The 14,417-nt window shown below is 37.9% G+C and overlaps 1 protein-coding gene across 6 annotated transcripts in view; it reads right to left on the bottom strand.

Annotated features, from left to right (window-relative positions):
* LOC149029148 (MBOAT (membrane bound O-acyl transferase) family protein) overlaps positions 1–11,545 on the bottom strand; it is a 71,529-nt gene extending 59,984 nt beyond the window's left edge. The window contains exons 1-3 of one of the 6 annotated variants that reach the window (XM_089140642.1): positions 11,373–11,545; positions 10,389–10,616; positions 8,396–8,451 (exon numbers count right to left, since the gene is read on the bottom strand). In XM_089140642.1, the coding sequence (XP_088996768.1) occupies positions 8,396–8,451; positions 10,389–10,488 (156 nt within the window). In that variant the 5' untranslated portion in view covers positions 10,489–10,616; positions 11,373–11,545. Of the gene's footprint in view, positions 1–8,395; positions 8,452–10,388; positions 10,647–10,712; positions 10,939–11,372 lie in introns of those variants that run through there. The other 5 variants (XM_089140613.1, XM_089140627.1, XM_089140634.1 and 2 more) reach the window with 5 other exon arrangements.
* Between the last annotated feature and the right edge of the window lie 2,872 nt (positions 11,546–14,417).

The following is a 14,417-nucleotide window of genomic DNA, read 5'->3' as shown; positions in this document are numbered from 1 at the left end:
ATTGATGATGCTAGAGACTCCTCCACCTCTAGAGGATCCGGATGGCATAGGCCTGCAGAGTCCTCATATGATACTGCTGTGGAGAGTATTGGTTCTACTGAGTCGACTTATGGTTATGGTCCTTATGGTTATGAACCATATGGTGTCCCTTTTGGCTATCAGATTCAGGGTCAGGCCAGTCAGCCACGACTAGAGCCTTATATTTATGGAGCGGCCTATGGAGCTTATGGTGTCCCTCCCACTGTCGATTATCGGAGTCAGCCACTGCGACCTTATCAGTATCCTTATCCTTCTCCTAGTCCTGAGAGCCAGGGGCAGGGTGGTCTTTCATTTGTTGAGCAGATCTTCCACACTATTCCACAGCCACAAGGCCCACCACCACCAGTTCCTTTGGAGATTCACAACTTCCCACCGTTAGGGAATTTTATGCATGTGGATGAGGCCATATACAGAGGTGCAATTCTTGACTATGTCCAAAACTATATGGGGCGGGAACAAACATCATGGGAGTTATATTGTCATTTGTATGGGGTGCAGACGGAAGAGGGAGACCTTGAGGCTTGAATAGAATAGACTTGTAAGTAATAACAATACAGCTTCTTCTCTGATTCATGTACTATTTAGTATATACTTGGAATGTTGGATGTTACATTTTCAGTAGTTTTTTAGTAAACTAGTAGTTATTATAGTGTTTATTATGCTTGAAATAGCTAGTATGCAAAAATCCAAATCAATTTGAGTGCATTTGAGGCTCGAAATTGAGTTTTCAAGAATCAGGAAAAAACTATCCAGTTTTGGTCGAAATTTTGACCGAAACCTCGAAATTTCGACCTTTTCCAAGGTCAAAATGTTCATATCGATCGAATTTTCTTCCTTGGGATGAAGAACAAAAAGAAGAAAAGAAACCTATTGCCCAGTCATATGATCAGACGCTCCTAAGTTGAAGATCCAAGTGCAAGATGTGGATAAGAGGCAAGCTGGACCATTACCTACCTGAATAGGGTAGTAGTGGTGGTCTGCAATTAAGTAGCCTGGAACCGAGTAGAGCAAATATTATCTTCCTCAGTCATTTTTACAGTCTTACTTCAGGTGGAACTCTACTGTCTGCAGAGGTGGATTTTGGATGTGGTGGTTGCGTTGGCAATGTGTAGGGGTTTTCCATGAAGTTTCCAGCAAAAACATTGAATAGTCTTATACGTCCACAATTATGACAAGTTCTAACCTGTCGTGTACTGTCAGAAGAATTTTGAGCACCTAAAATTCTGCCATAATTACTTCCACAACTCCAACCTGTATTTTGTTGTCTAAGAGTATGTCCTCAACAGTTACCACTGGAAACAGTTGCAAAAGCTTATTAGAACTCTCTCTGGCTACATAAAGGACTCTTGAAAAGGTTTCAGCAAGTGGGGACATGATCACTGCCAAGAATCTGTGCTCTAGCTCCATCAAACTCCTTTCCAGGACCTCCCAAAAAACTCATCATAACTATAATTGTTCTCTTTGATTTTGCATTGTTTCCACATCGAAGGAGACAGGGAGAATAGAGTTTAATTCTTCATAAATCCTTCTGAAATATGCAAAATACTAAGTGATATCTCTACCCTTCCTATCTACTCCACAGAAGTCATGTGATAATCAATAGAATCTCACCAGGTTAATTTGACCAGAATATAATACATTCAGATACTCCCATAGTTCTCTAATAGTCTGCAAGTGGGTAACCAAACAACAATATTTTCTGCCACAGAATTGAACATTTTGTTCAAGTATACGGGCATCAGTAATTCCCGACAATCATTATCATCTTTAGGTGCTGGTTTACTCAAGTGATTAGTTATCCATGACCAATGAGAACCACTCTTACTATAGCCCTCCATTGATGGAACTTTGATACCCCTTTTAATTGCTCTTTAGTCAAACAACGGGAGGATGAGGAAATAATTTCAGTCATGGCACCTATATTATCACTATTACTAGATGTAGTTTCTCCCATGAGATAAAAAAAAAAAAGGTATTCCAAAATCAAAGGAAATAGGGATCTGAAGAAAACTAACCACAGTGATTCCAAAAAAATTACCCACAAATAATTGATACTTCAAGGATCCTTCAAAGGATATTCCCACACACCATCTCAAAATATACTTTATCCAAGAGCGGCTTCTGATCCAAAGAATTTATCTCAATCGCAGAAAAGAATTCCCAAGAAAGAGTGTATTGCAGAACAAAAACTAGACTGGCTCCTTTGCCTAGTCAAAAAAACACAATAGCAGGTACTCGCCTCAAAAATCAGAAGTTGCAGATGCAGAAAAACTCCAACCAAAAGAGAAGTTTGCTTAGAAACTTCATCGGCAATTAATAAATCCACCAAACTACAGCATAAGGTGCTGCTCCCTCTAAACTGCAAGCTAGAATAGGCTTTACCACAACTTCAATGCCCCTAATTGCTGCAGAACAAAACTCAGATATGGGAAGATGTGAAGAAGGAGATTGCAGCGCTCCAAGACACAGTAGGCATATAATTTGAGATGAAATAATGAGAGGAACGAGGTGTAGAGCCTCACAATGAGTTGATGAAGACTACAGCCACCTATTCTACTATTTATAGATCATTTTCAAGTATAAATTTATTAGAAAAGGAGATAGAAATCGCATAGGATTTAAAACTCCAAATCCTAACCTACCAAGGACACTCCTGGACAGCCCCAATACAAACGAGAATTAGCACCTAACACTAATTCCCAATGGCTCTTTTTCTTCCCTAAAATGCCCTCTCAAGTCTCAACACAGGCTAACATGCCAAAACATATTGGTTTGAAGCATTTACAACAGCTGTTAACATCATTAGTTGATTACCCTCTCCAGTTTTAAAGGGCAAAACATCTCATGAAAATCTTTTTGGATCCCTCCTGATTATACAATTCTTCAGATTCCTGTGTCTCAATGTTTTCCCATTCTAAACGAACATACTTTAGGTATTTGTGACTCAAAGGATCACACTATTCACCACGGGACCAATTTTCCGACATAGATGCAGAGAATTATGATGCCCTAAATAAAAGAACCTCTAAGGAGAATGAAAGTACGCAAGGCATAAAGTCCTCATGAAATCCCAATAGAAGTATGGAAGAGGTTAGGGATCTGTGGACTAACTTAGGTAACCAAGTTTTCTAATAAGAATATGAGCACAAGGAAAATGTCAAATAAATGGAGGAGAAGCATCATGGTCCCAATTTACAATCATAAATGAAATATTTAAAGTTGTAATAACTATAGAGGCATAAAATTAATGAGTCATACTATGACATTATGGGAAAGTAATTGAAACTCAAATAAAACAAGAATCCACCATTGCTGAAAACCAACTTGGGTTTATCTCGAGAAGATCTATACAGGAAGTTATTTACCTTATTAGGAGACTTATGGGAAGGCACGGAGAGTGTAAGAAAGATCTTCATATAATCTTTATTAACTTAGAAGGGGGGAAAAAAAACTTATGATAGTCGCTAGAGCATTAATTTGCCAAGTGCTAGAGAAAATAAATGTTACAAGTAAATATGTAGACATAACTAAAGATATGTATGATGGTTCACGATCAAGCGTAAGAATAGTTTTTTTTTTTTTTTTTTTTTTTTTTGGGGGGGGGGAGTGGGGGGGGGACACAGGTGGTGAACTTCCGATCAACAACAATTTACAATAGGCCCATATTTATTTCCACTTATAATGGATGATTCATCCAAAAGCATTCAAGATGAGGTACGTTGGTGTATTTTGCAGATGATATTGAAAGATGAGAAACAAGTAGGAATTAATACCAAGTTAGAATCATAGAGAGCAACTTTGGAATTGAAAGGCTTTAAACTAAGTAAAATGAAGACGGAATATCTAGTGTGTAACTTTTGTCATGATTGGATGGAAGATAAAGTGTTGAATCTTGATGGGAAGGAAATTCCACAAAGCAGTTGTTTCAGGTACCTCTACTTAATCATAAATAAAGGTGGTGATATAGAGGAAGATATTTCCTAATGATTTAAAATAGGGTACGTGAAATGGAGAGTTGTGTCTGGGGTCTTGTCCACGTATACCTTTAAAGCTCAAAGGAAAATTCTATAGGACCATCATACAACCAGCTATGAATCTATGATGTATGGTATAGAGTGTAGGGCTGTTAAGAAGTATCATACAAATAAACTCAATGGAGCAGCAATGAGGATGCTAAGATGGACAAGGGGGAAAATTATGAAGGATAAGGTATGAAATGATCATATTAGAGCTGGTTTGGCAGCAGCTCCAATAAATGATAAGGTACAAGAAAGTCAATATAATAGAAGCCTTTAAATGCCCCTGTACGGAGAAGTGATTTAATCCATATCAAAAGAACTAAACGAGCTAGGGGTCACCTAAGATAATTTTAGGAGAAGCGGCAAGAAAAAATATGCATGTTTATGTTGTGACCTTCAGAAATTGAGGTACAGAAAGGGACGATTGAGAAGAGAAGAGAGCCTTAGAGAGAAGGGCAAACAGGAGATTGAGGAAATAATAATTCTCATTGCCTTTTAGGGTTCCTCTTACCTACTTTATACAGCTCCATACAACCGTTAGCCATAGGTATCAAAGTTGATCCGATAATCATTGCAAAGAAACCAAACAACAAAACCAAACAGAAAAATAACTAACCAAAGTACCAAACGCAAAAAGCAAAAGGCAAATGGGTAACAAACAGCAGGGATCAGATCAGCAACAAATATTTCATTATCCTCAATGAGTATAATTCTCCAGGTATGCTGGCTTCTTTCCCCTTCTATGAGACCAACGTGGAAGCCCAGAATTGTGGTCCTCTTCAGCTCCAGCTTGTTCTTGTGTACTGACCTGTCCTTGTCCAAATGGCACTCCCACTGTGTTCATATCAGTTTAGGACTTGTATCTAGCATGGCCTCAAATAGAGCTGATTGAAAGGCAAGGATCCATTTAGCCAACCCCATTTAGTTGGAATAAGGCATGTTGTTGTTGTTGTTGTAATGTTTTCCCAGTCTTAGACCCTATCATGAAGACAAACTCTTTGAGGCTCTAAGTGTATGACTGTGTGTAGTACTAATAATAAGGGCATGTAGGTGTCTTCACATCCCAACAGGAAGAGTATACATATTTAACATAGCACACCATATGACATTTAATTAGCATGCATTCCCTTTTCTCACAAATAACAACCACACAATTCTTAGGTACCCTTTTCAACAGTGAAGCCTCGTTGAATTCACACACAAAAAGACTCTAAAACAGATAGTATTAGGCGACAACAGTACTCCACACCAAGTGCATAATACAACATTACCAGAACCCAAGTAAAACCACTCTGGCTATGGAAGGCCAGTACTCTCTTGCAAGTCTCCTTGCCCAAACCCTATTCAACTCTTTGATACCTTTTTTTACCTCTCTGTTCCCACAAAGAACATAATGAAAATAACTAACTCCTAACTATCAACAAAACGTAACTGTAACACCGCTGACCCATAACTAACTGACCCTACACTGCTGACTCCCCGGTTTCGGGTCTTCTTCCTGGTGTAGACTCCAGGAATAAGGGGCCTATCAAAGGTCACTCAGTACCCTTACCAACACAATTGGTATTCCTCTAGCCATAGCCACTCCCACGTCCATACCCTTCAATGCATTACCACAATCACCCACCTCCTCTCTGACATCCCCTCTGAACCTACTTACCTACTAATACATCTACATCTTCCCTAAGCCCAGAAACGTCACCAAATCCATCAGCACTGCAACAATGTTTACTCCCACCACCTCAACTCAATCCACCATAATTAAATCCTCCACCGCCAAGTCCAACCCAGCACAATTAATTCCACCACCCCCACCATCTTATTCTATGGCTACCCACAGCTGAACCAGTTCACTGCGACCAAACCCCGTTCTCCGTTTTCACCATCCATCATTCATACGACATGCTTTACTGATATCCATTAACTCCATTCAAACTAATCAACCTCTTACAAGGCTACACCCGAGAACTAAAAACAAGTAGCAGTAATGGAGAAGGGTTCAACTAGAAACCTGCAATTGACTTCACAGATACCTTCAGACCAGTTGTGAAAACAGCCACTATACGCACCTTCATTGCGAATGTTGCATCTCATGCTGGAAGCTCCATCAGTTAAACATCAGGGATGACCCTTTTTTAAATGGCACACCAGAGGAAATTGTCTATATGCAGCAGCTACCCAGTTTTCTGATACACAATCCATCATGCGTGCCGTCTATGCAAGGCTCTTAATGGGCTGTGTCAAGCACCCCGTGCATGGTTCCAGCGCTTCAAAAAGTAATTGTTGAGGATTTTTTCAAAGCATGCTAGACATTTTTTTTGGGGCCAAAGATCAACTTATGCTAGACATTAGAATTTGAATTTATTTAAATTTGACTCCCTTGAATCTCTCCAACTGTAACTATGTCTCCAATCCTCATGTAAACTCAGTTCCAATTATCCTAAAAAAATTAAAATTTGAATCCCTTGTATGTTGTATCTCTCCAACTGTAACTACATCTCCCATCTTCATGTAAACTCTGTAGTCTGTAAAAGCCTTTTTAAATACAAAACAAAAGACTAATAAAACAGTAAATTGAGCCATTCAAACTCCATCGCATTTTCAGCTTTCCTAACAAAATATAATCAAGTGCCATTAAGCAATGCATAACAATATATATAGTGTAATATACAAAATAACAAAAACTAGTTGTGGTTTAAAAAGTTTCCACTTGAGTGAAAGTTCAAAGCGAATATTGAAATATCACTAGGCAGAAACTTTCCTGAATTTGAGGAAAAATTAACAAGTTAATATGAAACCCACCCCCTTCCCCCCAACATACTAATATAGGTGCACTGCCCTAGCTGACTAAATATGTACAATTTTCAAGAATATTAAGTGAGTGCATTGGAAGGATATGAGTCAACCATGTTAGAATTAAAGAGATCTTAAAATAATTGATGAGAACATCAATGGGCAGTTCCGAGTTTACCAGTGAAGCCGACATAGAGATCATACCATGATAGCATCTATGTGGATGGACAATGAGTTTGGAGATTATCGGATTGCTAGGATCCCATGGTTCGATGAGGAGCACTGCTCATAGGCAATTTGTCATGTTAATTTTCCTTAGTCTTAGTGAGTTGGGTAGTAGTTTGCTATTGAACTTTTTTAATTTTATGTTTGAGTCTTTATGGGCTGGGCCTAGAATCTATTTTCGCCCAATTTTGAATTAGTTTGGGTTTGGGTTATATTTGTTATTTAAGTTGGGGTTATTTTGGGAATAAAGCATGTAGGGTTGGAAGGGATCAATTCTTTTATTTAAATTTTGTATGGAATTCGTTTTTGGCAGCAATGAAAGAATGAAAACAGAAGATTATCTCTCTCTCTCTTGCACAAATTTCTCTAGCTTGGTTTTCTCTCTCTCCCAGGTAAGTCCTCTCCTATCCTCCTCCTTTCTTTCTTGCGTGATCAAACTTCTCTCTTCTTCTTTTCTTCCCTGTCTAGGATAGCTGCTTTCTTCTTCCTTCTCTCTCTATCGATTCTCTCTATTCTTCTCAGTTTTTTTTTCTTTCTTTTTTCCTTTCTTCCTCTTTCCTTGCTATTCTGTCCATCAGAATTTTCTTCTTTCTCTGTGAACCTTTTTTTTTATTTCTTCTTTTCTTTCTCTCCTTCTCTATTATCACCTCTAGTACAGCAGTCTTGCTATGGTTCCCATCCTAACCTTACTGTCCATTCCTGGGTTTCAACATTACTTAAAAATATTTTTCTTTCTATTATTTCTGTTCCTAGATGTTTTCTAACCCCTGTTTTGCAACCAGGACCAACAGGCAACTTTATTAAGCCTCTCTTTGAATATTTTTAATTTATCTTTCTTCCTTTGCAGTGGTTTCTTTAAAACAAAACTTCCACAGATTCCTTTGCATTGTTAATTGCTAATTCATTGTTAGAAACCTGATTTTGACTAGGATAGTACTATTTTCCTTAGAATTGTTGATATTCTTGCATTCAACTTAGAGTTATGGTGTCAATATCCCCATCCTCTGGTTTCCCCTAGGATTCTTGTTTAGTTGTGTTCATTAGTTAGGACTTATTGTGTTTCTTTCTCTGCTTTAACTGTCTTACAAGCAAGCTTAATCAGAATTCAAGTGTTGCAATTCCTTTTTCTTTTATTATCTATCAAGGATAGGTGTCTCATTCTAAGAGTCTAGTAGCCCACTTTGTAGATCCCCTAGTTTCTAGGGTTTCCCCTACATCAATAATTTATCAGAAGAAAATTGATGGCAACAAGGACAAGTAAATTCCATTAAAAACAATAACCATATGAACAAAAAGCTAAGGCAGGAAGCAGAACATACATTTGGAAGACTTGCAATCCATCCACGTCGCAAACCAAAAAGCCTTCCCAAGTGAGCTGGAAACAAATAGGAGAAAGAGGAAGCTTATACCTTGTCATCATTCCAAACTTGCAACCTAAATTTTGATTTCAATGTCCTATGGCCTTCAAAGCAAGAGATATTCAGGTTGGTCTTAAGCAAGTATCACCCGTAAAGTGGTCTAAGGGGGCACTATCACTCCTTTGAAGCCAGTAACATCCTTTCCTCATTATCCTTATTTTAGCACCTCTAGACTTCAAGTGAAATTCTTGATACCAACAATGAATTGTTTTGAGCAGTCAAACAAGCAAGATGGTACAGAAATTAAGCCGAGGTCAAAATTTTCAAAGACAAGGGAACTGAAATATAGTGCTTGATCTATTCACAAGTGAAGGGGAATGATAGAGAGTAAGACTAATTTAAGAAGAAAATGGAACTTTGCAAGTAGGATGTATCTACTTATTGTGTGATCAACGTCTCCTTTTAAGCTCGAAGCAAAATTTTATGAGACCATCATACGACCAGCTATGATGTATGGTGCAAACTGCAAAGTATTAGGTTGTTAAGAAGCATCACATAGATAAACTCAATACAACAAAAATTAGGATGCTAAGATGGATGAGTGGCAAAACTAAGAAGGATGAAGTAAGGAATGATCATATTAGAGTTGGTTTTGGAGTAGCTCTGATAAATGATAAACTACAAAAAATTCATTTGAGGTGGCATGGCCATGTTCAACAGAAGCCTTTAAATGCCCTATTCAGAGAAGTGATGGAATCTAGAATAAAGGATTTAAAACAGCTATAGGAAAATCTAAAATACTTTAAGAGAATTGGCGAGAAAGGATATGCATGGTTTAGGCCATGTATCTAGTATAGCCTCAAAGAGAGCTGATTTGAAGGCAAGGATCCATGTACCATACCCCTTTTAGCTGGGATAAGGCTTGCTGTTGTTATTATTGTAGCTAATTAAAAACTCAAAAACATTGTAATTGAACTCATCAATTAAGTTCCTTATCCCCTATCATGTTTTCCTAAACAAATCCATGTAATATGGTTGAAAAGTGAGTAAACTTTATTTACCATTCCGCTAAGTTATATTAGTTAATTAAACAATTCTTTTTACTAGTTGCATTGAAATGGAGCTCTAGTAAACCAGCAGCAGCATGTAGGGGTAGCAAAAAGTCCTTATCAAGAAGTCCAATTTTGGGATACCCAAAAGAGGAAACTGTTGGTCCTGGAAATGGAATTGCATGCCATTCTTCGAGGGTTCAAAATTTGCACAGAAGAAGGCTTTCTGGAGGTGTCCATCATACCAGACTCCAAACTAGAAAACTTAATGGAACCATCCAACTGCCTTGGCAAACTCAAGTTACAAGACGGAGAATAGCGCTAAAGGCAGCTTAACTCAAGTTACAAGAGGGAGAATCCTGCAAAAGGCGGTTTCATTATGAGACGAGTAGGTTAGGATTGTGCGGGCAAGAATAAAACCAACCAGCATATTACAAGACAGAGTTCAGCCACAGCAACAAGAAGTATGGTGGGAACCTATGGAGATCCTTAAAAGAGTTGAATCACCTAATTCAGAAGAATGCAGAAGCATATGTTTAATACAGATAGTAATTGAGACTTGTTTTCCTATTTGAGACACTGGTTATGAAGGAATGCTTTCCTTGGTTTGATTCTCCTTACCCACTCAATGCTTGGCGGTTCTAGGAAGATGCCAGCTCTGTACTTTTCCTCAACAATACAAAACTCATTTATTAAAAAATAAATAAATATTTCAATTTTATGTTCCCATCAAAAATTTTCAACCAGATGGAATTTATTTATTGCCCCAGAAAAGTGAAAATAAGGTGGGAAAAAAAACAAAACGTAAATTAGAAAAAGAGACGTAGAAATGAACTCTTAAGTGGCATAATTTAAATAGTAATAATAGAAACAGACAGAGAAGGATGGAGGAGGAAGTTACACACCGTGAGAGAGCTGCAGAGATCGATGGATGATAATCATATAAAAGGCCAAGGCATAGGAGGAAAGAAGTATAAGCTCATACTTCTTCCAGGAACTATCCATTTGACGAAACGTCGCCTTAATATTTGTTTCTGTGCTTCAATCACCGGTGGAATGCAGAATCAATGCTTCAACTTTTGGATGACTGTTTCGAAGAGGAGGGAAGAATGAATGCACACAATGCTTCAACTCTGAAAACAAGATAGCGGGATTGTCACAAGCTGCAATCAAGAACATGCTCAAAATCCCAAATAAAAGATCAACAAAGCTTTTAAAAGAAAAATTACAAATGCAAATACATATTAGAGCCGATCGGGATACGTTTCTACCTTTCTTCGAGAATTAAACACTGCAGGACGACAAGAATTAGGCGAAAGAGTTATTTTAAGGAAAAACATCCTCTTCTATGCACGTCTCTCTACTGTCCACGGCAGTAAATGACCACAACTTCACATGTATCATTCTAAATAACAGGTTGAAATTAAAACACAAATTTTAAGTGAGTTCAGAGGTCATGGGTTCACTAGTGGTATATGTAATATCACTATCCTATATAAAAAAAACAGCAACTTTGTACCCAAAAAATTCTTCTTTTTTTTTTTTCGTGAACCGAAATAAATTCAGTTACAAAACCCGTTTAACCAATACCCACCCAACCCGATTAAACAAAACATTACACCCTTGTTTCCTTTTATTGGAGAAGACTTTGTCTCTTTCTCCTAATTTATCTTTTCCTCTTCAGCAACTCGATATGCTACAGCATTTCCTGACAATTCATTCGGAATATCTACTCTTCTAGGTTTCAAGCACTGAACAAGATGGGAAGAGCCAACGAAAGAGAAAAAGAAGAATTCGATGGGATCAAAATCTAGCAGAACAATGAAGATAAGACTAAGATTCAGTTCTAGAGGAAGGTTTGTACGGAAAACAAAGAAGCAAGTATGCACCTGACCTTTAAAAGGACGGTTTCTCCTATTTAGGGATCACAGCAACAACAGAGAAAAGCGAAGCCCCCAGACTTGGATCAAAGGAAGACACTGGCTAAAAGATGGGTTGTTTTTTTCATTTAAACGGATAAATTCCCAAACAGCTCGGGTTTTTTCACTTGAAATCCGGCAATCTAATTTCAGCATTTTATTTAAAATAATATTAATGTCAAGTTGCGGTGGTGCTTTGGACGGATTTTTACAGCAGCAGCCGCGGTAGAGATTCGGCCACATCATCAATTTTATATTTAACGGTTCAGATTAAAAATTAAAAAATATTATAAACAATTTTTTTATTTTTTTTGCCAATGGAGGAGTAGGATGGTTAGGAACCCACTTCTCAGTGGAGAGGTCATGGGTTCAACTCCTGCTGGCGGCATATGTAATATCTATCCCTATCCCCATATATAAAAAGCGTCTTTGTACAAAAAAAAATATTATTTTTTCCAAATGTGGTATGTTAAAGCGGTTAAAGACCCAACTTCCCTAGCAGAGGTCTTGGGTTCGCACCCATTCGGCGGCATTAATATAAAGCTCCTCCTGAGGAAGTAAATCGTGGTGCGTGCAAGCGCGCCCAGATCAACCTCAGTTCCACACAATTTTAACGTGGTTCGATCTTCAGTATGAAGTCTCCGATAACACTCCCCCTCAAGTTGGATCGAAGATAACATCTGAGGTCAACTTGGACAATAGTTTTTGGAATGTTCCCTTGGATAAAGCTTTTGTGAAAATATCTGCAAGTTGCTCTTCACTTCTTATGAATGGAGTTTCAATAGTTCCATCTTGGACTTTCTCACGAATAAAATGATAATCAATCTCAATATGTTTGGTTCTTTCATGAAATACTGGGTTGGAAGCAATGTGAGTAGTCGCTTGATTATCACGAGAAGAGCTTCATAGGTTGACTAAAAACTGTCAAATCCTAATTCTTGAAGAAGAGATCTGATCCATACCAATTCACTAGTTGCGGATGCCATTGCTCTATACTCGGCCTCAAAGACTGAACGTGCAACCACACTTTGTTTTTTACTTTTCCAAGTGACTAGATTTCCTCCAACAAATACGCAGAAGCAGTAGTTGATTTTCGATCAATAGGATTACCCGCCCAATCAAGCATCGAGAGAATCCTTCAATAATAGTGTTCCCATTTTTCTTCATCCATATACCTCGTCCGGAGATGACTTCAAGTAACATAGAATACGGTCTACCAACTCCATATGTCCTTTGGTAGGAGCATGCATGAATTGGCTCACATAACTCACTGAATAAGCAATATCAGGTCTGGTAATAGTAAGATAAATTAGTCGTCCTACTAATCGTTGGAAACAACCAATATCTTGCAGAGGAGTAGAATCATTGACCACTTTGCTATTATAGTCCATGGGAGAATTAGCTGGTTTCACACCCATTTTTCCAGTTTCTTTTAGAAGGTCAAGAGTATACTTCCTTTGACAAATGAACAATCCCTTACTAGAGCTTGCAACTTCAATACCAAGAAAATATCGAAGTTTTCCCAAATCCTTTATGTCAAAAGTTTTATCCAAATATTGCTTGAGAGTAGTAATTTCCTGATGATTATCTCCAGTGATAACTATGTCATCAACATAGACTAAGACGACAACTATACCGCCAGTAGTTTTCTTGACAAACATTGAAGAGTCTGATCCACTTCTTTTGAATCCAAAAACTATAAGGGTTGTACTTAACTTCTCATACCACGCTCGTGGTGATTGCTTAAGACCGTATATTGCCTTTTTCAATCTACAGGCAATACCATCTTGATTTTTTAATGGATGACCTGGAGGAACTTCCATGTATACTTCTTATAGCAAATCTCCTTGTAAGAATGCATTCTTAACATCCATTTGAAAGAGAGGCCATTCACAATTGACGGCTATTGACATTAACACTCTTACAGTGTTCATCTTCACTACTGGTGCAAAAGTTTCCTTATAGTCAACCCCATATGTTTGGGTATATCCTTTGGCAACAAGCCTAGCCTTGTATCTTTCAATTGTACCATCACTGTTGTATTTGGTTTTATAGACCCATCGACAACCAACTGGGTGTACACCATTTGGAAGTGGAACAATATCCCAAGTATGATTCTTATCAAGGGCCTTTAGTTCGTCTTCCATAGCCTTTATCCATACTAATGAATTCTTGGCTTCAAGGTAATTAATTGGTTCCTTATGATCATCAATGGCAGTTAAAAATGTAAGAAATTGAGGAGAAATACGATCATAACAAATATGAGATTGAATGGGATATTTTCTTGCATGATATGTTGAAAAGTCATGCAATCGATGGAAGGTTTAGAGACTCGAGTTGACCTTCGAACTTGTATAGATGATGTCTTCTCATTCTCAGGTGGAACCAATATTTGTGGTTCTTCTTGAGTATCAAGATTTTGTTGCTCAATGTCGATTGATGAGCTATCTGGCATACTTGGTAATGGGGTAGGAGCAAATTCCTGCACAACAAGTTCATTATAATTATCCATATTCTCCCCCCGAATTTGACTCCTGCCCAGGATAAAACATGTGAGTTTCATTAAAGGAAACATCACGAGAAATAAAAACTTTCTTGGTGGAAGGATGATAACATTTATAGCCCTTTTGTGATGTCGAGTACCCCAAAAATACACACTTCTGAGAACGAGGATCAAGTTTGCTACCATGCTGTGAGTGAACATAAGCAACACAACCAAAGACTCTAAGATGAGTCATTGTAATTGAACGATTATAGAGAACTTCCAGTGGAATCTTGAATTGTAACACACTACTTGGAAGACGATTAATCAAATAACAACTTGTAAGAACCGCATCAGACCAATAAATTTTTGGAAGATTTCCATAAAAAAGTAAAGAACGGGTCACCTCTAGCAAATGCCTATTCTTACGTTCAGCAACTCCATTTTGTTGAGGTGTGCCAACACAGGATGTTTGATGCAAGATTCCCATATTTCTAAGATAGGACTGGAAAGAAGTATTTGTATACTCTGTG

The sequence above is a fragment of the Hakea prostrata genome, chromosome 1 (assembly GCF_041222555.1).
Source record: "Hakea prostrata isolate BN-2017 chromosome 1, UWA_Hpros_2, whole genome shotgun sequence".
Classification (NCBI taxonomy): Eukaryota; Viridiplantae; Streptophyta; class Magnoliopsida; order Proteales; family Proteaceae; genus Hakea; species Hakea prostrata.
Note: the sequence above shows the minus strand (reverse complement) of the source record. Positions and strands in the feature narration are given on the sequence as shown.